This window comes from Phymastichus coffea, unplaced genomic scaffold (genome assembly GCF_024137745.1).
Source record: "Phymastichus coffea isolate CEN01 unplaced genomic scaffold, Cenicafe_Pcof_1.1 PCOF00015, whole genome shotgun sequence".
Taxonomy (NCBI): Eukaryota; Metazoa; Arthropoda; class Insecta; order Hymenoptera; family Eulophidae; genus Phymastichus; species Phymastichus coffea.
The window spans coordinates 2,476,596-2,501,362 of record NW_026706826.1 but is presented as its reverse complement, the minus strand read 5'-3'; the positions used below and the strand labels follow the sequence as shown (position 1 = coordinate 2,501,362).

Genomic DNA, 24,767 nt, shown 5'->3' with positions numbered 1-24,767 from the left:
GAACGTCGGCCTGTGAAAGTTAGCGCCGGCTTTCTTTACCGAGAAAGAACCCAGTAAAATTCAGCAGAAACCAGCCCAAGGCGCACGGTGGCTGACCCCTCTTGCAATATTTGAACCACCGTTTTGAGTTTTCTACACCCAAAACTCATTTCGTCATCAGCGACCTCAAAAACAAGTGATAACAGCTAAGATAACAGAATTTTGTGAATTTTCCTTACAATCAGGCTGTATTAAGCACCTTCCAAAAACCCCGGCATAGATACCAGCTCAAATAATTGAATTTTTTTAGATTTTTCTTACAATCAGGCTGCCATATTGGATCCGCCATTTTGGATTTTCAAAATCTGATATTGGATTCGTAATTAGCGGTCCCGAAAACCCATGTACAGGGAATATCAGCTGAAATAATTCAATTTTATGAACTTTTCTTGCGACGAAGCCGCCATATTGGATCCGACATTTTGAGTTTCCAAAATCTGATACTGGATTCGTAATCAGCGACCTTGAAAACCCCCGTATACCAAATATAAGCGAATTTAGTCGTAAAATGAGATCAAAACTGAATTCCATTAAGTATCTCTCCTTTTTTTGTTTGATAATTGTTTATAAAAAATTATATATAGTGCTATTCTGGAATTTTACCTCAAGAAACCTGTTCCCCAAGCATCCAGTGTTCAAAGAAAAAAGATTAAAGCTATCTAGAGCTCAGATTGTTTAAGCTATAAAGAAAAACCTGAGGAAAAATAGGGTGCCAGAATATTGGCACCCGCCCTTGAAAGGGTTAACGGGATCTGTTATATGTGTGGAGTGCGCGGTGTCCTGGTCGGAGCACTGGCAGGAGTTACAGAGGTGGCGAAACCACGCTACGATGTTTTAGGTGTATTTGGGGCATAATGCTAACGTGTGCCTGTGTGCGCCGGTATCATGCCAGTTTTGCGACACGCCGGGTTTTGTGTTTAAAAATTGCCTCACGTATGGGGGTAGTCTGAAGGCACAGGGAAATCCGCAGGTGAGGGCCGGTATACACCGACCCCTGCGTAAATTGACTCAAGCGAGCATGGCTGGCATTGCAAGCACATCGGGAATGAATGGTGCGCAGGGTGCATGCTTTAGCGAACCCAAGTAGGAGAGAGCGGCTCGAGCCAGGCGAAACAGCGTTCGTAGCCGCCAGCAACCCGCTAGGTTCGAGCGCGGACTATGGAGCGAAGAATATAGAGAAGCACAAAATTGATCGCGTGCTCGCATTTAAGGACGCGTGTAGTGAACAGACCGGTCTTTTGGGATAACCTATCTCATATGTACAAGCAGTTAAGCGTAGCTGATATCGACAGTGAGGAGTTTTTGAAATCGGTAGAAGTGACGAGTTGCCGTTTGTCCGTGATCGCACCAGAGTGGCCGTGCGCTGGATAAAAAGCACACCAAGGCGATGCGTTGAGCGAGGTGTTCTCGAGCTGCGTCCAGTCAGGGGGTGTGGCACGGAAAGGAACCGCGATGCTTAACGAGAGGTGAGAAAGTGGCGGTGGAAGGTTTGGGTAAACCGCAATACTTCGGTCGCAGCGAGGTGGACCGTACCATTGATGGTGAAAATACAAACATGATAACGAAGTGTTGAACAGAAGCCAAGTTAAGCAGACCGCGGAAATACCGTATTCACACTACTGAGCCCACCAGCGGCATTAGAGTTAGTGAAGCGAAGCGATGGACAAGTCAAACCGGCAGCGATGGAGTCGTTGCGATGCTCCTTGAGACTGCTCAGGTGGGTTGAGTTAGCAATAGATAAGTGAACGTGTGAAAGTGTAGTCGTTGCTACGAAAGCGAGTACGCCGGAGAAGGTGGCAGAGGCACCTTCTGTGTTAGTGGAGGGAAAGGCCGAGGCAAGCTCAGGAAGCTTCACCACAGAGGAAACGCATAATAAGGATATAGCGCATATAGCGGTAGTAGAATAGGTTTTTTGTCACGACTAATATCAATAACGCGATTTACTAGGCTCTGTTTGGACTCGGATCCGCAAGTGACCGTCGTGGGCCCGGGGTTGGCGAATAGGTTCAAGTCGCGACTAAAACCTCCGACAATAGTAGTAAAAGGAGTCTCGAACGAAGAACCAGGTGCGTTTGACGATTTGCAGCTGTTCCTGGAGATCGGCAGAAACTGCAGGGTATTGACGGCATGTGTAGTGGCGAGATGTGCGCATGATCTCGGGGTTGATTTTTGGAACCAGTGAGTAGATCATTTAAAAAATAAAAAAAGCCCGGAACACGATAGTATAAATGCAAGGTTATTAAAAGAACTTCCAATAAAAGCGGTAAGATATATAATCATTCTGCTAAATTCAATTTTTCGCTTATACTATTTTCCTACGGTATGGAAAATAGCAACAATAATACTTATATCCAAATCGGGTAAACCGCCCCAACAAGTAATTTCATACAGTCTACTGCCTACGTTATCCAAAATCTGTGAAAAAATAATAATTAAAAGACTACATATAATACTAACAGAACAGAATATAATACCAGATCACCAATTCGGTTTCCGTAATAAGCATGCTACAATAGAACAAATAAATAGAGTAACTACAAAAATAAGAAATACCTTTGAAAAAAACTAATACTGTAATGCAGTATTTCTTGATGTAGCACAAGCATTTGATAAAGTTTGGCACGAAGGGCTATTATATAAACTAAAAAAATTTTACCAAAAGAACTTTATTTACTACTGGAATCATATCTAAGTTCTAGAACCTTTAAGGTAAGAGTATATAATGATACAACAGAACTTTATCCAATAAAAGCCGGTGTCCCCCAAAGAAGTGTTCTTGGTCCTATATTATACCTCATTTACATCCATGATCTCCCCAAAATTGAAGACGTCAGCATAGCCACGTACGCAGATGACACAGCAATATTAATATCACATGCTAATGAAATAACAGCCTCCAACATAATGCAGAAATACCTAGACACAGTTCTTAAATGGTTCAACAAATGGAGGATAATGATAAATGAAACTAAATCAATTCAAGTAACTTATACAAAAAAGGAAGGATACTGTCCATCGGTATACATAAATAATCACCCAATTCCACAAGGAGAGAAAGCTAAATATCTTGAAATGCACCTGGATCGAAGACTTACCTGGAGAGACCATCTGGACCAAACGAAAACAACTCAATCTACTAACGAGGAAATTTTACTGGTTACTAGGAAGAAAATCCACCTTGTCAATCAAAAGAAAATTACTAGTCTACAAATTCATAATTACGAGGTCTGTCCGGAAAGTATCGGGCCTACCTTTATATTTTCGCGCTAGCGTTATTCTTTATCATCTGGTGGGTGGCATCCTTCAAAGTAATCCCCACTTCATTGAATAACACGGTTCCATCGATGTTTCTACTTTTCAAAACAGTCCTGGAACTCACTTTTAGGGATAGCTTTAAGTACACTCGTCACATTGTTTTCAACCGTTGTTTTGTCATCGAATCGGTGTCCTTTGAGTGGTTTTTTTAGTTTTGGAAACAGCTAAACGTCACAAGGGGCTATGTCGGGACAGTATGGAGGTTGTCGAAGTAATGCGATATTGTGTTTGCTCAAAAACTGCTCCACAAGATTGGATGAATGCGCTGGTGCATTATCGTGATGGAGAAGCCAGTCACCACGTTCCCAAAAGTGCGATCGTTTTCTTCTTACTGCATCACGCAAACGTTTCAAAATTTGAACGTAGTATTCTTTATTGATTGTCTGACCTGTTGGTGTATATTCGTGATGTACAACACCCTCACAATCGAAAAAAACAGTCAACATTGACTTAACATTGCTCCGACATTGACGTGCTTTTTTTGGTCTTGGCGATTCAGAATGCTTCCACTGTGAAGATTGTAGTTTTGTTTTAGGATCATAACCATAAACCCATGATTCATCACCTGTAATAACTTTTCTAAGCACATTATCATCATTATTGACCATTTCCAGATTGTCCAGAGCGATTTCTAAGCGAATGTTCTTCTGCTCTGCTGTGAGTAATTTTGGGATGAATTTCGCACACACGCGTTTCATTCCTAAATTTTCGGGTAAAATTTCTGAAATGATAGTTTTTGATATCCCAAGGTCTTCTTCTAGCTCTCGCACAATCATACGACGATCTTGTCCGATTGCAAGTCGCACCCGCTCAATATTATCTGCGGTCTTTGTCGTCGAAGGTCGGCCGGAACAAGAATCACTATCGACAGAAGTGCGACCATCCTTGAACCGTTTATACCGCTCTTTTATTTGTGTTTTGCTCATACACTCGCTTTCGAAGGCCTTTTGCGTCATTTCAATAGTTTCTGAACTCGTTTTTCCGAGTTAAAAGCAAAATTTGATGCAAATTCGTTGATCTTGTTTTTCAGTCATTTTTGACAGTATCAAAATCCGACGAACGCGAAAAAGGCACTATAAAGAAAGACACGCTGCTCACGAACTATACGTCCGGCAGGTGTCAGTAAGTAACCAATAGATTCGTGAGGTTTTACTGTTGACGTTTCTGTCCGGTAGAGGTCGCTCGAACACTATGGCGCGAAGATATAAATGTAGGCCCGATACTTTCCGGACAGACCTCGTAAACCAGTATGGACATACGGTATACAACTATGGGGCATAACCACGAAGTCTAACATCGATATCATAGAAAGATTTCAAAATAAAACAATAAGATATATCACTGATGTACCATGGTATGAAACAAATGAATATTTAAGGAAGGATGTCAACATAAAGACCGTAAGAGAAGAAATAGAATCAACTTGTAAAAAATATACCAGTAGGATAATGTAACATTCAAATCGTCTAGCGAATGAACTAATTTATGCAACACCAATAGTTTCAAGATTTAAAAAGTACAAAACGCCATTTATTCATAATTAAAGGAGCACGGCAATAGTATATTGGTACAGAACAATAGTGAAGTACCCTCATGTAATTAAATCAAATATTGTCGTAACCAATTTTGTAATTGTACAATAAAATTTACTCATTGTTAGTAGACAGATTGTAAATAAATAAATTGGAAGTAAAAAAAAAAGTGAGTAGATAATGTAGTATCAAGAGGCGCGAATGGACGTAGAACGGCTCGGTAACGTGGATCCCGTTTACAACTAACGAGGATAGATCGGCGCACATCTTCATGGAGTATGTGGGACTAACCGAAAACCGTGATACGCAGCGAGAACAGGAGGTTGTACAGTATTGTGCCGGAGCCCGGAGCTGCGCCTGCCATAACAAACTTGATTAAACATATCATAGACGTCGGCGATACGCGGCCTATCAAGACGACTCTGAAGCATATGCGGCAGATGTCTGTGAGTTTTTGGTTATCAAGAACTCTTGGTACCTGCAAAGGCGCCAAGAGATTCTCGAACGGCCTGAGAAGTACAGAAACTGAAAAGTGGAGGACAATTTACTGTACCGGTACATGACAGATCATCATCTGCTCTGCCCAATTACCGATCGCGAAGAATGTTGGCAACTCGTGATTCCGTTGGAGTATAGAGAAAGAGTGTTGCGCATTGTGCGCCGTCCGCGGGTTATTTCGGTCAGGAAAGAACTTATGACCACCTGGCTCTTCAGTATTGTTACGAATGCGGTTTATAATATCGAATTCGTACGTTTGTATCCACGACAACGTCAGAATAAATATTTTTGTTGTTGTTTAGTTAGTTGACGCCTGAGCGTCAAATTGAAAGCATCACGTTTGTGTTTCAATAAAGTTTTAGTTTGTGTTATTTGCATATTTTTATTGACTACGTAAATGTAACATTTTGGGGGCTCATCCGTTTTTGAATTTGTCCGGACTGTTTTTGAATTTGTGATAGTGAACTGTTTGTACAACATGTGTTTTCAAAAATCTGAAAAAACAGCACGTACACCATTACGCGTGCCGCTGCAGACAAAGACGAGGGCACAGTCTGCAATTGAAACTGCGACCATTGCTGCTGCTTCAAACGACATTGCTACATCGGACATTTTCGAAGTGGAAGCCACCGTCGAAATGTAAATATATCATCCGTTAATATTTCTAATTCTACATCTGCTCAACAAACAATTTTGCCTTCGAGCTTGCCGAACAACCCGCTGTCGCTGGATCAAGGTCCACGCTCGTTAACTTCTCTGCCGGTAGATGAGATACAACTTATACGTCAAGAACCAGTACAATGTGGTGTGCTGTCGGTTGACGAATCACAGTCTTTTCTTCGCCAACTTAATGCAGCAAAGGCAGATTCAGAAGAACTACGTCTAGAAGTTGCAGCTTTACGTCGTCTTCGAGAGGAAGATGCACAAGCTAACCGAGGAGAACGTGACCGATTAACTCAATGACAAGCTACATTAGAGAAAGCTAACCAAGACGAACATCGCTTACGAACCGACATTGAATCACAGTTTCGCAGAGAACTAGCAGAGATGCAATTACGATTAATACAGCTAAGCAACTGCAGTACATCTGTCATTTCACCATCAATTTCTTGTAATGTTGTACCGATTCCATCTACCTCTATTTTTCAACCCTCTCCACAAACACATAACCCTACTCTTACACATACATATGTTTCAATCCCTCAACATTCGCTATATACCCCTATATCACCTATAAATGTAAACACATCCAACCTTTCTAACACCCAACCACTTCCTATTGCGAATACCCATATCAATTTAGGATATAACCTACAACCCGACACTTTTGATGGTACTTCATCCTTCCGCGATTTCATTCATCAGTTCGACATTATTGCTTAGTTTAATAAATGGGATGACAACAAAAGTCGTATTGCATTAGTTTCTTGTTTACGTGGACAAGCTCGAACCGTATTAGATAGTTTCGAACATGGCTGTGTAAATTTTGCAGATTTACGTTCAAAATCAGACCTTCGTTTTGGCAATAGTTTTCAGGCATTAAATAGTTTTTCGTTATTCCAAAATAGACGTCAGCAAACGAATAAGGATTTCGCTGTACTGGCTATGGATTTGGAAAGATTAGCCAGATCAGTATTTGCTCGTTCTCCACCGGAAGAACAAGATAAAATTGCTTGATCACAATTTATCCTTGCTCTGCTTGATAATTCTATTCGCGAACAGTTACAATTAGAACATAGTCTCTTTATAAAATGCTGTCGCTCGTGCTTTTGAGGTAAAAGCTATTAGAGAACAAAATCGTAGATTGACCCCACAGGTTCCCCCACCATTACTTAGTTTTGCTCCTGCTATCCCGACAGCGACTGTCCAAAATTTTTATCGACCACAAAAACCTCTTTCCAGTAACCAACATGCCCCCACTAAGAAGTTCACTGACCCCGAGTGTTGTTGGGAGTGTGGTTCCACTAATCATATCCGCGTTAATTGCTCTAAGTTTAATAAGAAGGGAAATTAGAATGTGTCAAACTTTTTGGGGTGAGTTTGACAAATCGCAATAAAGCCCCATTGCAACCATGTAATCCTAATTCTCTTCATTTCGGAAAAATCTCAAGGATTAATTTTAAATTGTTTGATCCCAGTAAAGAAAGAATTCCTTGTGATTCTTCTAACCTTAAATACGCTACAGGCGAAAATGTTCCTGTATATTTTAAGACACCCGTTAATATAAAATTAGGAAAACACCGTTTGGATTTAATTATCTTTGTCGCTGATATAGGAGATGATTGCATTTTAGTGTTAGATTTTCTTGATACTGCAGACATTACTTCCTATATAGAAACAGGTCTCTTTGGTAATTTCCCAGTTTCCGAACAACAAACTTGTGGTTGTATTTCTTTCTCTTCTTCTTCCTCCAAAATATCTGAATATTTACAAGACTTGTACGAGAGAAGTTGCATTGAATTGAACATTTCTCAGAAAGAGAAATTGAAAAAATTCCTTATTCAACATAAGTCGTCTTTTATGGATGGATCAGTAAATATTGGTGCATGCAATAAGATTGAACATAAGATAGAGCTTTCTGATCCCCGTCCCATTAAACAACCTCTTCGTAGACCCTCTTTTCATTACAATGCAGAAATACAAAAAATGATTTTGGAAATGCAAAAACATGGAGCTATTAGAAAATCTAAAAGTTCTTGGTGTTCCCTTGTAGTTATAAAAAAAAAGGATGGTACATTACGGTTTTATGTAGACTTCAGAAAGTTAAATGCTGTTACAATTAAAGATTCTTTTCTTTTGCTAAATATTTCAGAAATTCTCGATGATCTAATAGGGTATTCTTGGTTTTCAACATTAGATTTAAAGTTAGGATATTGGCAAATTAAACTCAGATCTTAGGATAAAGAAAAAACAGCATTTTCTGTAGGTAATGGTCTTTGGGAATTTGAGGTTATGACTTTCGGTTTGTACAATGCTCCAGCTACCTTTGAAAGGTTAATGGAGGATATTTTTTAAGATTTGATCCACAAAATTTGTCTAGTTTACCTAGACAATATTATGGTTAAGGCTAAGAACTTCGAAGAAATGTTAGATAATTTGGATAAGGTTTTCTCTCGTTTAGATGAGGCGAATATGAAACTTAACCCGAAAAAGAGCGAACTTTTTAAGAGGCAGACAGAAGACCTAAGTCATATTATATCTCAGGAGAGTATAAGTATATACCCCAAGAAAGTTTCTGCTGTCTTGGAATAGCCAATTCCTAAGACAAAGAAACAGATTAGGAGTTTTATTGGGTTCGCTTCATATTCAACGTTGTTCCCGAAACTCCCTCCAATTATGTCACAAGAATTCGTCATCAATTACACCAAATTCATGATGTTGCCCGAAAAAAGATGAATTTACAATCCAACTGTACCAAGATGACCTATGATAAATCTTCTGTTTTCAAGTCATTTGAAGTCAAAGAAAAAGTTTGGTTCTTCAATCCGAAGAGAAAAATTGGAAAAACCCCGAAGTTGCAATCCGATTGGGAAGGTCCATATGAAGTTATTCGAAAAATTAAGGACGTTGTTTATTGTATAAGACAATTCCCTAGACATAAGAATAAAATTGTACATAGTGATAAACTTGCGAAAGACGTTGATCGTCGTTAATTGGAGAACTGTTCTGCTTGAGTTTTTGGTGCTGTGGTTTTCCTCAAGCTGTGGGCAAATGCCAGAACAGGAACTTGGGTTGGACCACTGAGCGTCAACTCCCAACCAAGTTCAATCTCCTATATATCCTCCATAATACTCCTTTCAAAATTTCCTGACGTTCAAGAAACGGGTCCTTTGTTTTCTGGAATGATGATTGCCTTGGGGCCTAGAGTCGTCATTGGAAGACTGAAGATCAACCTGCTTGGAATCAAGAGAGACGATTCAAGAATCAAGAGACGGGTCCCAGTTTTCTTCTGGAATGTTGGTTAGGTTGTGCTTGAAGATTTGGTATCTTGGGCAACCTTGGAGCCTTCAATGGTTGAAGACGGATTAACCCGCTTGGTTCAAGATTTTCTTATTGTCGAGGACGACAATTATTTTTCAAAGGAGGGGGTAGTGTTACGAATGCGATTTATAATATCGAATTCGCACGTTAGTATCCACGGTAACGTCAGAATAAATATTTTTGTTGTTGTTTAGGTAGTTAATGCCTGAGCATCAAATTGAAAGCATCACGTTTGTGTTTCAATAAAGTTTTAGTTTGTGTTATTTGGTGTGTTACAATACATTACAGTGCCAGGAGTGTCAACGGTACAAGTTCGAGCAACGAGCGCTCCAGGGATTGATGGGACGCCGCTTGATTGAACATCCTTGGACGGTGGTTGCGACAGATGTGGTGGAATTTCCGAGTAGCAAGAATCGTTATCGGTAAATCGTGGTTTTTCAGAATCTGTTCATGAGCTCAAACCGTTGAGTTCGGTGGACGGAAAGTCGCTCGCTCGCGCGTTTGAGTAGTTGATATTGCTACGCGAAAGCGTATCAGAGTAAAATTTTGTAGGACACACTAAGTGAGTATGATTCGGAGCACGTATTCTGTCTCCCCTATCATCAGCACAGCGATCCGGTAGAGGGAGTGAACAGAGTATGAAGACTATGATCGCTACTTTTGTCAATAACGATCACAGAAGTTGGAATAAATACTTTGACAAGTTTAGGCATGCGATTAGTACCGCAACTCAGTCCTCTACGAAGGTTTTACCGGCATTTCTGAACTTCGGACGAAACTCGCGACCAAGGAAAAGCCTAAGAGGAGAAGTGGAGAAGAGTGCCCATAATCAGAGTGAGTTCAGAGATTTGGCAAGATCGGCTGGACGGTTAAACGCTCTACAAAACTTATTAAGTACGCAAATTAAGAGCTCTCAAGAACAGCAGAAGAATGCATATGATAGGAAGTGCCGATATGCTACATTTAATGAAGAGGATTTGGTTTGGCATAAGCTCCATCCGTTGTCGAGCGAGGCGGTAGGCCGAAATGTCAGCCTGGAACTTGAGTTCGAAGGTCTGCAAAGGATTGTTCAAAAGGTTTTGAACGTCATATACCAGTTGGAAGTGAAAGATAAGCAACAGGTTCCGATGACAAATGTTAAGAACTTGAAGAGATACGTTCCACCGCGAGTTGCGGGCCAGATTTAGTGAAAATTAGTATTGTTTTTTGCGAAACGTAAATTTATTTATTAGTTTATGTTTGTTTAGGTTCTTTTCTTTCTTTAGTGTATTTATGGTAGAATTGTAAGTAATGGTGTTCGTTTTCTTTTGCAGATGGAACAGCGACTGACAGAGCCGGTGTCTTCGATACCCGAGGTCGTGACCATGGACGTAAGTCCGATTGGTTTGATCTCGGACAGTTGGGCGGACGCGCTCGAGCTCGGAGCTGAGGTGAGCGGAGCTGAGAGAATCGTCTCAGTGAGACTTCCTCGGAGGGCGGCGCAGTAAAAGGTGCTCCTAGAGAAGAGCCCCGGGAGGAGGAGAATGAAGCTTACAGATCCTTAACTTTGCTCGTATTGACCGCCGTGGTGGGTGAGTTCTCTACGCTTCGCGTGGTCCGCATTGAGTCGAAGCTCATCACTTCCGGTAGAATTCCGACTGCCAAGAAATGCCTCGCGATGGAGTTGGACAGCGTGGCAGCGGAGATCGAGCTAGAGGAGCTTCTGTTGCGGAGTCCGGTGGTTCTTTCCGCTGAGGCTATCCCCGAGCGGAAATTGCTGAGGTGACTTCTACGATAAGCTCAGCTGATTCATCTGCTGTGCCGCAAGATCGAGTGCTGGCAAGGATCCCGGAGGAAGAATTTACGAATAGGTTTTTGAAAGTTATCGAGGAAGAGGTCCTGTAAAATCTCGCTGAAATATCTAAGATTTTGGCCCCAGTTCGGCCTGCGGATTATATTCCTGGTCCGGTGGAGTGAAAGGCCCTTCATCTCCAGGCCCAACAACACAACACACTGCCAAGCTCGTTGGCTTCAGAAAATGAGGATGTAAAGGTGGCCTTCATTTCGAGAATTAAACGTAAAAATCTGCTGTCGAAAGCAAAGCGATTTCGGTGACGGGCAGCGATTGGTCGAAGTCATCAGTCAAGAAAACCCGTTCGGGCGGACACCAGCAAGAACTCCGGTCAGTGTGAAAAAGTTGCCGAGCGAGAGGTGGACAGAGAGCGGACTGCCGCTCGGCGTGGGGAACTGAAACTTGCGTTGCGTGTAGAACGCTGGGTGCGGACCATTGATGGGGCAATGCCTCTACTCTGGACATCTTTTCTTATCATACTCAGCTGGAATGGTACAGGCCACAAGGGACTGCCTCATTCAGAGCGTCCGTTCGCCGTGCTGGTGAGCTTGTCTCGGTGCCTGCGCCCGCGAAGGCCCCCAAACAAGCGAAGTTCACGGAGAAGATTCCGGGGATAAATCCAAGACAGACGATGTGCACCTGTGCGTGCCAGATGGGCGAGGCTTCACGGGCTTCCCGTTACGATTCTCAGCTCGTACTGCTGCATCGCAGAGGCCAAGGCAGTAGATGGATGCGAAGGGCAACAGGCTGACGGGTATTTTCTTGCGCGGTATGGCCCCGTTGCCGTTTGACCCGGAGCGGGATTTCGTACCGTACCTCTGCTTTAATTACAGAGCCAGCTCCTATCCGAGGTCGTGGTGCCCAGAGATGGCCAACCCGAGATAGTTTTGACGTAACTGTAGACACTACAATGTGTCTGTGGGCAATTGCCAGAGGTGTTCGCGTATCGAGCCTATATTATGACTCAAGTACAAACGACTCGTAGCTCAGGAATTCCACTCTTGTGCCTGCCCGGCTTGCCCGACGCTCTCTAACCGCAGATAATAGTGCCAGCCACGGTTATAGCTGAATCAGTTTCCTCGGCTGAGGGAATGGCCGAAACCCACGCGACGCCTGATAGGAAAAAGAAGGCCTGTCGGGGAGGAAAAAAGAAGCGCACACGGATGGAGACCGCTAGAGCGTTAGCCGTTAGCCGCTTGACAAGAAAATGTGGCGGGGAGCGACCTCATCATTGATTAGTTGCAACACGATGCTCGCAAAGAGCACCAAAAATTTAGTTCTGACGGTAAGGATGAGAAGGTGGCTTGTCGTCGTATCCCTCCTGTTCTGGAATCGCTGGTGTTGGTAGTCGATCCGTTCTCCTTCGAGCGGGCCCCGATCTCGGGTGCCCCAGCAGCGAATCTCTTCAAAGAACGGGTATAGTACGGCGGTTGTAAGTAGTGTGTTGTTTGCTAGACCTTTTGTTTCTTTTAGTTTGTTTTGACTGTCTGTGTGTCTGTGTATGTATTTATAAATGTAAAGGTTGAATGTGGACCGAGGTATACAGCTTCGACGTGTACTAGTGGGAGAGAATGTTTTTCTTATTTTTATTTCTTTGTTTACCTTCTTCTCATGAGGACGCTTGCTTTGAGCACTCGCGGGAAGGAGCGATCGTCAGGGAGAGAACAATGACTTGAGAGGGAGGGGGGGATGACGGTATTCTGGCTGAGACGGCCGATCCTGTTTGACTCATTCTCTCTCGTTCGCTGTGGCTATGGCGAGAATGATAAAGCCAAGAGCCATTACAAATGCCCGCAACGTCTTATTTTAGGATCAATATTTGTGGCTAACATCGTTATTGGGAGCTAATTGGGAGCGAGAGTGGTAGCGTTGAGAAGAGAGAGAGAAGATTCGTCATAGAAAATGAGAGAACGAGCGCGAGCAGGCGTTGCTCGAATCGGCACGCGCGTAGCAAGGAGAGGGAATGGAGTTCGAGCTCGGAATTCGATTAGAGAATATCGGCTGTGACGGTGGAGAGCGCGCGCGCTAAAGAAAAGGTCCATCGATTTCCAGAATCGCTGAGTGTGGAGCAGCAAGATCCAGAAACAAGACCGACGCTGGGCTTAGAGTGGCAAGAAAAGATTATCACCCAGAGCACGGAGATTTCGAGGCAGCCTGCTATCGTCCTGTCAGCAACTGCAGCATCAGTTCATGCCAGCAATCTTCTTCTGGTCAGGTGTCTCTTTCTCTCTTCCTCTCTTCTTTCATTCACGAGTATGTGACGCGACGGCGAAGTGCTCGCGATCATCTGCGACCACGGTGTTTACGACGAAGTCCATCCTTCGTCGCCTTTTAAGGCTGTTGTTGTACCGTGCCCCCGTGTATTCTTCCGCACGCTCGAAGGCAAGCGGCCACAGATAAACCACGTAAATCCACGTCATCTCTACTTTTGTATGAGTTAACGAAATAAATAACGAAGTTATTGAGTCATTTCTATGTGCGCCCGTCATTCCTGTTCTCTCGAGCTAACACCCAGCCCAACAACTTTGTGATGAGAATCATTGTTACATTTGCAATGGAGCGAATGAACCTATTGCACCTTTTCCTTAAAAATAATTAATAGCACGGCACTTGGACACTGGCCTAGTGTATGGCTAGTAGGAATAATCGAGTACGATTCTTTCCATTACGCGTTTAATAAATTATAGTGTTACAAGGCACTGACGAGAGGGTTTTAGAAATACCATTTTCATCGCTTTATAGTACGAGGGGGGGTCAATAAGTCTTTATAAAAAGAAGGAAAAAACAGTTTTGCGTATGTAATTTTTTTTTATTTTTCAACATAATCTCCTTGACAGTCGATACATTTTATTAAACGGCCTTCCAGTTTTTTTAAGCCATCAGAAAAATATGATTTTTGAAAACCCTCAAAATAGGCATTTGTTTCAGCGATGACTTTTTCATTTGACGTGAATCGTCCGGCAAGCCATTTTTTGAGATTAGGAAATAAGAAAAAGTCCCTGGGAGCCAAATCAGGGGAATATGATAGATGGTCAATTAATTCGAACTTTAAATCGTTAATTTTTGCCATCGAAACTGTATCAAACTGTATCAATTTGAAACACGTATGAACTCGAGCATTGTCTTGAAGAAAGAGGCATTTTTTTTTGTTCAAGTGAGGATATTTTTCTCTGATTTTTTCTTTTAGCTAACCTAATAATGACGCATAATATTGTCCAGTGATCGTCTGGCCTTTTTCCGAGTAGTTGATGTAGATGATTCCATACGCATCCCAGAAAACCGTGGCCATAATCTTGCCAGCTGAGTTTACTGTCATTGCCTTCTTTGGGACTGGTTCTTCTGCGGTAATCCATTGTTTGGACTGTTCTTTGGTTTCAGGAGTGTTGTGGTGTACCCATGTTTCGTCTACAGTTACGAGTCGGCGACAAAAGTCTTCCGGATTACGACGTATGCGTGCCCAAAAGGAGCCTCAGCTGCCACCACTCAACTGCGTCTGTTCTCGACTGAGAGTAAATACGGCACCCATTTTGCCGAAATTTTTCTTATGTCTAATTTCTTATGCAAAATTGAAATGACTGTACCTTTGTAAACCCCTGTAGCCTCAACTAATTCTCACAATTTTAATTTTCTATCACTCAACACCATATCGTGGATTTTGTTGACCATTTCGGGCGTACTCACTTTTACGAGGCGTCCTGAACGGGCGTCCTGAACGAGGTTCATGTTTTGTCGTTGTACGGCCACGTTTAAATTCATTTATCCAGTTATAAACAGCCTTAAACACAGGGACAGACTTACCATGAACGGCGTTCAACTCAACTGTGATTTCTTTTGGTGTAAGGCCTTTCAAATGAAAATGTTTTATCACCGCTGGAAACTCTGTTTTGTCCATTTTTCAAATAAACCAATAACTTTTTGTTCAACCAACGTTCACAAAGAAAACGACTTCATGAATCGAGCTGAAACTTTGTACGATATCTAGTTAGTAGTATTGCTTGCCAAAAACACCATAATTTAAGCGTGGCGAGCGCCATCTCTTCGATTTTGTAAAGACTTATTGACCCCCCCCCCCTCATATTAATCTATTGACGTAAGGTTTCAATATGGCTGAAAATGTAAAATGAGGATACTTTGAGCTAGCATTGAATCACCTACTACTTATGTTGTACAGTATCTGTATAGCTCTTGTAACACTGTGAATTTCGAAGGTGCTGGTAATGAGAAGAATGTTAGGGAGGGATCTTGTCAACTCCTTTCCCTTTTTCATAACTTCTTTTATCTTAGATGATCACTTTAAGCAGTTAATCTTTGTATGACTAAGCCCACTCCACTTTCTACAAAGCCCTTTGTCGCCTTTAAAATATACTTCTTTGTCCCTGTTTTGGTCCGATTAGAGCGCCATCATAAGAGCGCGATTACCCCTGGGGTGCCCTTTTGCCTTTGCGACTTGTCCTGCAGCCGCGGTAACTACCACCAGACAATTCTTCCGTATTTATTTAACCCTTAATATTTAATATTGTAAAAAATATGATACTTGAAAAGTATAGAGAAATATTTCTTTAATACTTGCAGCATGTTAAAATAAACTCAATTTCTATATAATAAAAACTTGTTTCTTAAACAATGAAAAAAAATTGTTGAATGATTGGTTGGAAAAAATTAAAAAACAATCGATGGGATCCATTAGTCATACTATTTGAAAGCTCTTGAAAAGACTTTTCAAACGCGCCCTCGGGCTACTCTGTATATTAATTTTTAGCAAAGACATTGAAGTTTAAAGTTTTGACTAATTTTGCAGCGGGGGACCTAAAGTAGGTGACCGTCAGTGTATGAAGAGCAGGAGAGAGAAAAGATATAAAATTTTGCGATTGACTGAAAGAGGGACTGGCGCGAAAAGCGAAAATTACGTACAGTCAGGGTTTTTGAATTTATCTTTTTTTTTTTTTTTTTTTTTATTTCCACGTTTATTTACAATCTGTCTCGTCTGTCTCGCCGTTTGAGACAATAAGTAAATTTAAGTAAATTTAATTACATTTAGCGAAGTTTACATTATTCTAGTCAGGATACTCCTTTGAGTTTCTGACTTTGTTTTACATTATGATTAAGAGACTATATATTCAATTATATATCCATCGGATTACGTGCTTAATATTTTATGTTTCTTTAGACTGGTATTTGTGATGGAAGTCTTGAGAAGATTGTTGACGAGTTCGTTAGGATGCTTATGGAGTCTTGCATTATATTTTCCGTAGAATGATTTAATTTCTTCTTTGACTGATGAAACTTGTAGATCATTTCTAATTATTTCGTTTGTGACGAACCATGGGGCTCGGACTATGTTACGTAACACTTTCGATTGGAATCTTTCCATTATTTCAATATTCGAGATTGAAGCAGCGCCCCATAGCTGAATACCATAAGTCCAAATAGGTTTGAGTACCGTTTTGTATAGCAACAGTTTATTTTCGATCGTCAGCTCCGATTTTCCTCCCATGAGCCAGTACATTTTCCTCCATTTCAGTCCTAGTTGTTTGCGTTTACTAAATATATGTTCTTTCCATGTAAGTCTTCTGTTTATGTGTATGCCTAGGTACTTTACTTGATTGCTTTGAGGGATGTATTTATCGTTTAATTTTATAGGTGGACAGGTATCTTTCCGAAGTGTAAACGTAGTATGTGTTGATTTGCTTTCATTCACTGTTATTCTCCAAGAGTGAAGCCATTTTTGAAGATAGTTGTCTATGTATATTTGTAGTATTTCTGATGCTATTGCCGGCTCTGTGTGTACTGTTAAAATTGCTGTGTCATCTGCATATGTTGCTGTTAGAATGTTATTGGATTTTGGTAGAACCGCGGTATAAAGTAAATAGAGTATTGGGCCAAGAACACTGCCCTGTGGCACGCCTGCTGTTATGAGCTGTCGTTTTAATTTAATATTATTTATTTTAATTTGGAAGGTTCTATTTTGCAGGTATGACTGTAGTATTTCGTAGTGTTGTACAGGAAAACATGATTTCAGTTTATGTAGTAGTCCCTCATGCCAGACTTTATCGAAAGCCTGTGCAACATCAAGGAAAATGCCAGTGCAGTACTTTTTTTCTTCGATTGCCTTTCTCGCAGTAAGTGTTATTCGGTTTACTTGTTCTATAGTAGCATGATTACATCTGAAGCCAAATTGATGATCTGGGATAAGTTTTCTGTTTAATATAATTAGGTTAATTCTGGCTAAAATTAATTTTTCTAAGATTTTGGAGAATATGGGTAGAAGGCTAATCGGTCTGTATGAAGTCACAAATTCTGGTGCTTTACCAGGTTTGGGAATCAATATAATCTCCGCTATTTTCCATTGTGTGGGAAAATGGCGTAGGCGGAGGCATGCATTAAAAATAATTGTAATAAATCTTACTGCTATAATGGGTAACATTTTAATCATTTTTCCGGTAATATTATCAGATCCGGGGGCTTTTTTGTTTTTAATATTTTTAATTATTTGTAATACTTCCTTTATTTTTATCGATTTGATAGGAGTTCTATCTTGAACTTCCGTAGTTTCAAGTAAGGTATCTTCTTCTTGCTCTGTGATAGTTCTTTTATGAGGGGTGAATACTGTGCTGAAGTGATCCGAGAATGCTTCTGCTTTTTCCTCGTCTGTTTTAGCCCAATTTCCTGCCGGTTTTCTAATTGGTGGTATGAACGTTACTGGTCTTTTGAGACGTTTATTAGCTTTCCATAGCGAGTAGTCTGTTGCTTCTGTCGGGCTCAGATTTTGGAGATAGTTCTGCATTTGTTTATTTTTTTCTTCATATAACATTTTTTTCAGTTCTTTGGCTGCTTTGTTTACTCTTGACTTATCTTGGCTTGATCTGGTTGCTTGGTACCTTTTTCTTATTGCTCTTTTTTCTCGAATTTTTTGATCGATTTCGCTCGAGTTTCTTATCCTTGTTTTATTTCTGTTACACTTAGTAGAACATTTATCGATAGCTTCGTTAAGAAGTGAGTTAAACGAATCTATGCTGCTTTCTATGTTTATGACTGTTTTGAGGGGAACATTGCATGATATGCGTTCCTCTATATAACGGGTATATTTCTTCCAGTCAACTTTATTATAATTTTTATCTGTGGTTGTTACTTGTGATAATAGTGTGATTAATATCGGCGAGTGGTCTGAGGTTAAGTCTAAGCATGACGATGTTTTAAAGTAATTTTTGCTTATTCCTTTTACTATTGCAAAGTCTATTAGATCTGGAAGCTTTTTAACGTCTGCTGGCTAGTATGTTGGTTCTCCCGTGGATATTGGAGTGTAGTTATTTGCTTGCAGTATTTCGTACAGAACTTTTCCTCTGAATGTTGGAGTTGGTGATCGCGATCCCCACCATGGGTGTTTAGCATTATAATCGCCTCCTGCTATAAAGCGGTTTCCCAGTGAATGAAAGAAATCTGTCCAGTTTTCTTTTGTTATTGTTTTATTTGGGGGACAGCAGATAGCTGATATAGTTATCGGTCCATATTTATCCTTGATGACTACACTCGTCGCTTGTAGGTAGGTTTCGGTAGTCTGTGAATGAAAGTAATGATTTATTTTTGTTTTAATTATAATTGCCGTACCTCCGTGTGCTTTATTAAGTGGGTGGTTTGTTGTATATACTGTGTAGTTTGGGATGCTGAGATAGTTCTTGCTTGTGAAATGTGTTTCTGATACCAGTATGATGTCTATGTTTTCATGTATTAAGAATGCTTTCAACTCCAGATGTCTTTGCATAAGGCCGTTTGCGTTCCAGATAGCGAGTTTTAAGCTGTTCATTGTGCTATTTTATTTACTAATACTGTTAAGAGATTAAGCATAGAGTCCATTCTCTGCATCAGCTGCTCCATCATGTGTTCAAGTTTATTTGTGTTATTGTTGTTATTGTCGCCGGAGTGTTTGCTTCGCTCGGACTGGGCATTTAATTCGTCTGTTTCTACTGTTACGTTTTGATCGTTTTGTTTTGATGTTGTTTGAGCATATGTTGTGTTCGGTCTAGTTTTGTTGGCATTTCAATTTGAACTGTTATTAGTATTAGTATTTATTTGAGCTTGTTTACTGTTTGTAACTAGTATTTTTTCTCTTAATTTGGGAAACAGTTTTTGCTGCAGTTGTTTGCGAATCGGACATCCTTTGTAGCTTGCCGTATGATTTCCTTGGCAGTTTGCACATCTTACTTCTGCAATTCTTTCCATTATAGGACAGTTTTCCGTTGCATGTTGTTCTGCACATTTAACACAAATTGCACTTTTGTAACAATAATTTTTTGTGTGCCCAAGTTCTTGACATTTATGGCACTGTGGAATCTCTCTTTTAACATTCGGCGGTTCGAACTTTATCACTGTGTGTAATAGCTTGGTTACCTTGTAGATGTCTTGACTTTTGTAGTCATGTTCGATTTTCACCGCGAATAGTGGTAGTGGAATTTTTGTCACCCGATGTCTAATGTTCCGGATGTTCAACACCTTATGTCCGTATTCTTCGATGGAAGTTTTTAACTCCTCAATGTCAACTGATGGGTGGATACTTCTTAGAATAACTTTGAATCCCTTCTCTTCTTTCCGCTGATAGGTGTAAAATTGTGTGTTTTTTTCTTTGAGTGCTTTGATAATTGGCAAATATTTTTCCGAGATTGTCGGCTGGATTTTAACTTTATTTTGTCCAATAACTTTTAGTGTATAATTGTCTTTAGCTATTGTATTTAACATGTTTTCTAGTGGTTTGATATTTTCTACATTGTAGACGAAAATCGGAGGAGATTTGTTATTTAACTTGTTTTCTTCATTGTTCACTATGTTTTCTTCTTCACTTTGATTTTCTTTATTGTTTTGGAGTATTTCGTATTTATTGTTTGTATTGCTTAGCCAGTAGTCGGTTAATTGTGTTTGTTATCTTTTAAATTTAGTTAGAAATTCTGGACTGCTTCGGCGTCTTTTATTATTTACAGTATTCCATTTTTCAATTTGTTGTTCATTTAATGTTGTTAAATTTTCCCCACTTTGAGTGGCCATTTCAGCCGTTGTTTTGTTTTTGTTTTGCTGTTCTGTTATGGTTATTTTGAACTGTAACTGTCACTTTACTTGATTGGCTATTACTATGGATTTTCCGGTAGAGCACAGTGGTTTCACGTCTGCTCACCTCAAGGAACAAACGCTGACTGGATTTATCTTTAAAACAGAAAAATATTAGTTTTTCTACATATTTTAAGTTTTTATACCCTTACATATTAAGTTTATTATCTAAATCGATACATATCCGAGTAGGGATATTTTTATACCTTATTTTAACAAATATCTAGTAAATCGTTGCATAGACAGATATATTAATATTTGCATCTATAACGGCCTATTTTTTAAGTTTTGTAAGAAGAACAAATACTGGAGCATTTTTTATTTTATTTATTTATACATTTAAGAAGTATTTGCCATAACATATATCTTCCGAAGGATGAGTAGGTCAATGATATTAATTTTATTATTATTTATATTTTAACTGGAATTACTGTAAATATTAGTTAATTATCAATATATACAGGTTGATAAAGAAGACGAAACCCCAACATTGTTCAGAGCAGCTAGTCTTACAACGACGCTCATGGATTTATACATGAAGTCAGTATGTACCTCGTTCTTAAAATCGGCATTGCAGGATACTATAAATAAAATAATTGAAAGTAAACAAAGCTGTGAATTAAACCCCTCTAAAATGGATTCCCCGGAAGATGCTTGCAGTAATGCTGAATACCTACTTCAAGTGAGTAAAAACAGTTTATTAAATAATTCTGACAGCTCCTTAAAATAATAAATTATGTTTTCAATATATTCAAAAATGTTTACTATATATACGAGAATCATTCAATAAGTCTGTGACTTCTCAAAAGATCATGGTGTTATTGCAATGTATTTTGCATTGTATGAAAGTCCCATCTAGTATAAGTGCATATACAAAGATTGAAGTTAGTACTTTGGTTTGGAAATTTTTTAGTCATTTGAATTTAGTTTTTCATTATATAAATAAAATCATGGAAAGAAAATGAGTTTTGTGTGCTTATTACACATTATTTCCTACGGGGAAAGTCAATCACAGAAACTGAAGAAAAGCTCAGAAAATATTATGGAGACTCTGCTTCATCGCATGGTATATTTCAAAATTGGTTTACTGAATTTCGTTGTGGTTTCAAAAGCACAAGTGATGCTGAGCGTCCTGATCATCCAGAAGAGGTGACTACTTAAGACATGATTGATGAAGTTCATAATATTTTACTCGCAGATCGTCAATTGAAAGTGCGTGAGATTAATGAGGCTCTTAAAATTTTAGTAGGATGTACATGAAACATTTTACATGAATGTTTGGGCATGAGAAAGTTGTGTGCAAGATGGGTGCCACGCTTGCTTACAGTTGATAAAGATCAAGCTCGTGTGGTTGCATCTGAGCAATGTTTGAGCATGTTTCAACGTAATCCAAAATAGTTTTTACGATGCTACGTTACTGTTGATGAAACATCGATTTATTATTATTAATTGATTCCATACTTGAGAAAAAGCGGCCCTATCTGATGAAAAGAAGATTTTTTCCACAGCGACAATGCAGCAGCTCACACGACTTCCATTATAACGACCAAATTATTTGATTTACGCTACGAAATACTTTATCATCCACCTTGTTTTCCATATTTGGCCCCTTCCAATTATTTTTTGTTTCCAGACATGAAAATTTAGCTTGTGGGTAAAAGATTTTGATACAACGAAGAGGTAATTCCTGCGACAAATGAGTATTTTGAGAAGCTTGATAAAAATTATTTTTCAGATGGTATAAAAAAATTTAAGCACCGCTATAATAAATATATAGAATTAAAATGGGACTATGTAGAAAAATAAATCATAATTATTTAAATAAATACTGTTTTTTTATTCAAAGTCACGGACTTATTGAACGATCCTCGTACATGCAATACTGCACTCATGAAATCTAACATAGCATTGTAAGGTTACGGTAATTATCCACGACATCGGATGTATTGCTAGATTGAGAATCGGAAACCTTGAATAATTGCGCCTACGTTCCGACAAAAATCGCACTCGACGGCCCGTGGGCTTGATGTTGAAGCCTCTTCCACTTTTCTTGTAAATTTTAAGGTTCATTCTTTTCAAAAAGATGTTGTGTAGCATTAGATCGTTGTGAAATCATTGATGCATTTCAATCATGACGATGATAAAGATTTCACTTGCATATTCATACTCGGACGAATTTCGTACAACACGAAGAAAAAATCACTGCGATTCGCATTGGACATATAAAGCCCGGATAAGGGTCAGTCCGAATCCGCTTAGTTATTAGAATAATTTATCTATTTCTGTTGTTTTCATGTAAGTCTCGTTATATCATACTGGGACATAGCATATCAGTGATACCTAGCCGAGACTTTATCAGTTTATTTTTGAATCAGACATATGATGTCTGTTTAAAAAGTATCGCGAATTTTGAATTTCTGCGGGCTACGTTAATTTGGTTTTTTGATTTTTTTGTAGCGTTATGTTGGTATTCATGTCTCTTACTTATGCTGACAAGGTCGGCCATTTTGTATGTTTAGTTAATTTTTGACAGCTGTTTTGCTTGGATGTATTTTGGTTCGTCTTCGATTTTTGCCTATTCTAAAAAATGGATCAAAGAGTCTGTATCAAATTTTTTGTGGAAAACAAAACAAAGTGTGCAAACGCATTCCGAATGTTGACTGTGGCATATGATGAAGCTACCTTGGACCAAAGAATATTTTATTTAATAGTTTATCGGTCGTACAAAATGTTCTCAGAGGGTCGAGAAGATATGAAAGACGAACAACGTGCCAGATACCCGAGCACGACAACAACAGACGAAAACATTGATTAAGTGAAGAAAACAATATTGGCTAATCGTCGAATCACCGTTAGAGAAGTTTTTGAGGATCTGAACATATCGATTGTCTCATGTCATTCGATTTTAACCAATGATTTGGACATGAGTCGGGTCGCCGCGAAATGCATGCCAAAACTGCTCCATTTCGACCGAAAACAGCATCGCGTTAACATTACTTAGAAGATGTTGGACTCGGTCCGTGACGACCCAAATATTCTCCAGAGGATCATAACTAGTGATGAATCATGGGTTTATGGTTTTATCATTTCTTCTCCCTCTGCGTTTAACACTTTAACCTTGGCCTTTATTTCTTCTAGGTTTTCTTCTGTCTCCCATTCTCTCCCTTCATTTCCTGTTCTTGCGTTGAAATCACCTCCTATAATTATGGTTTTTCCTCTGTTCTCCTCTATCTCTTCGCTTAGGTATTCATAGTTTTACTTTTTTTCATGATGCGTATATACCGTTTCTATAATGTATTTCCTCCCTCCGATCTTTATTTCTCCTGCTATTACCTCACTTGACCTTTCTTTCTTCCATCCAACCTTACTCATCCTTTTCCTCTCTATTACCGCCATTATTCCACCCCCTATTTCTCTTCGTTTTCGTTAACATTGCTTAGAAGATGTTGGACTCGGTCCGTGACGACCCAAATATTCTCCAGAGGATCATAACTAGTGATGAATCATGGGTTTATGGTTATGATGTGGAAATCAAAGCTGAATCATTCCAATCGAAGTTGCCGCATGAGTAAAGACCGAAAAAAGCGCGCCAAGTTCGGTCGAACGTAAAGGTTTTGCTCACAGTTTTCTTCGATTACAGGGGCATCGTGTATCATGAGTTCTTGCCACAGGGTAGCACAGTCAATAAGAAATATTATCTGCAAGTTATGTACAATTTACACGAAGCAATCAGTCAGAAACGTCCGGATTTGTGGAAGAACAAAAACTGGCCTTTGCATCATGATAACACTCCTGCTCATACATCGTTGCTTGTGCACGAATATTTAGCCAAACACAACACAGCAATGGTGCCGCAGCCACCGTATTCCTCAGACCTGGCCCCTGTAACTTTTTCCTGTGCCCAAAACTGAAGAGGCCCATGAAAGGACGACGCTACGCCGTGATTGAGAAGATAAAGATGGCATCGAAGGAGGAGCTAAACAAGATCACAAAAAATGATTTTTTTAAGTGCTTCGAGGATTGGATAAAACGTTGGCACAAGTACATTAATCCGAGAGGTATTACTTTGAAGGAGATAAAATAGATATTTATGAATGAATAAATAATTTTTGAAAACTGTAACAGGACGGATTAACTAGTACAAGAGGGATTTATTAAAGCACAAACTCCCACGATGCAGAGATAACCGCCGCTCCGTTAAACACGTATGAATATACGTGTATTCGCCTTTACGTTTGATACTTTCGTTTCTATGTCTTTTTCCAACCGAGTTGAACTCACCTTAAGTCACCTGACTTGTGACTCTCGATCTATCTTACATGTAAGTGACCTAATGCTTATTCCAACTAATCCCCTAGATAAAATCGGTTTTAAAGTTAACCAATGATAGATTTGTTAAACTAATAGGAAACGAAATAACGTAATGCGACGAATAAAATTAATATTGTTTATGACTAGAAAATTACTGTCTTTGATGG

At 39.6% G+C, this 24,767-nt stretch overlaps 1 protein-coding gene across 2 annotated transcripts in view; it reads left to right on the top strand.

Moving 5' to 3' along the window:
- The window catches only part of LOC131675037 (ras GTPase-activating protein 1), a 1,462,590-nt gene that overhangs the window by 1,082,521 nt on the left and 355,302 nt on the right, over nt 1–24,767 (top strand). For both annotated transcript variants that reach the window (XM_058953862.1, XM_058953861.1), the window contains exon 11: nt 20,753–20,971. In XM_058953862.1, the coding sequence (XP_058809845.1) occupies nt 20,753–20,971 (219 nt within the window). The remainder of the gene's footprint in view (nt 1–20,752; nt 20,972–24,767) is intronic.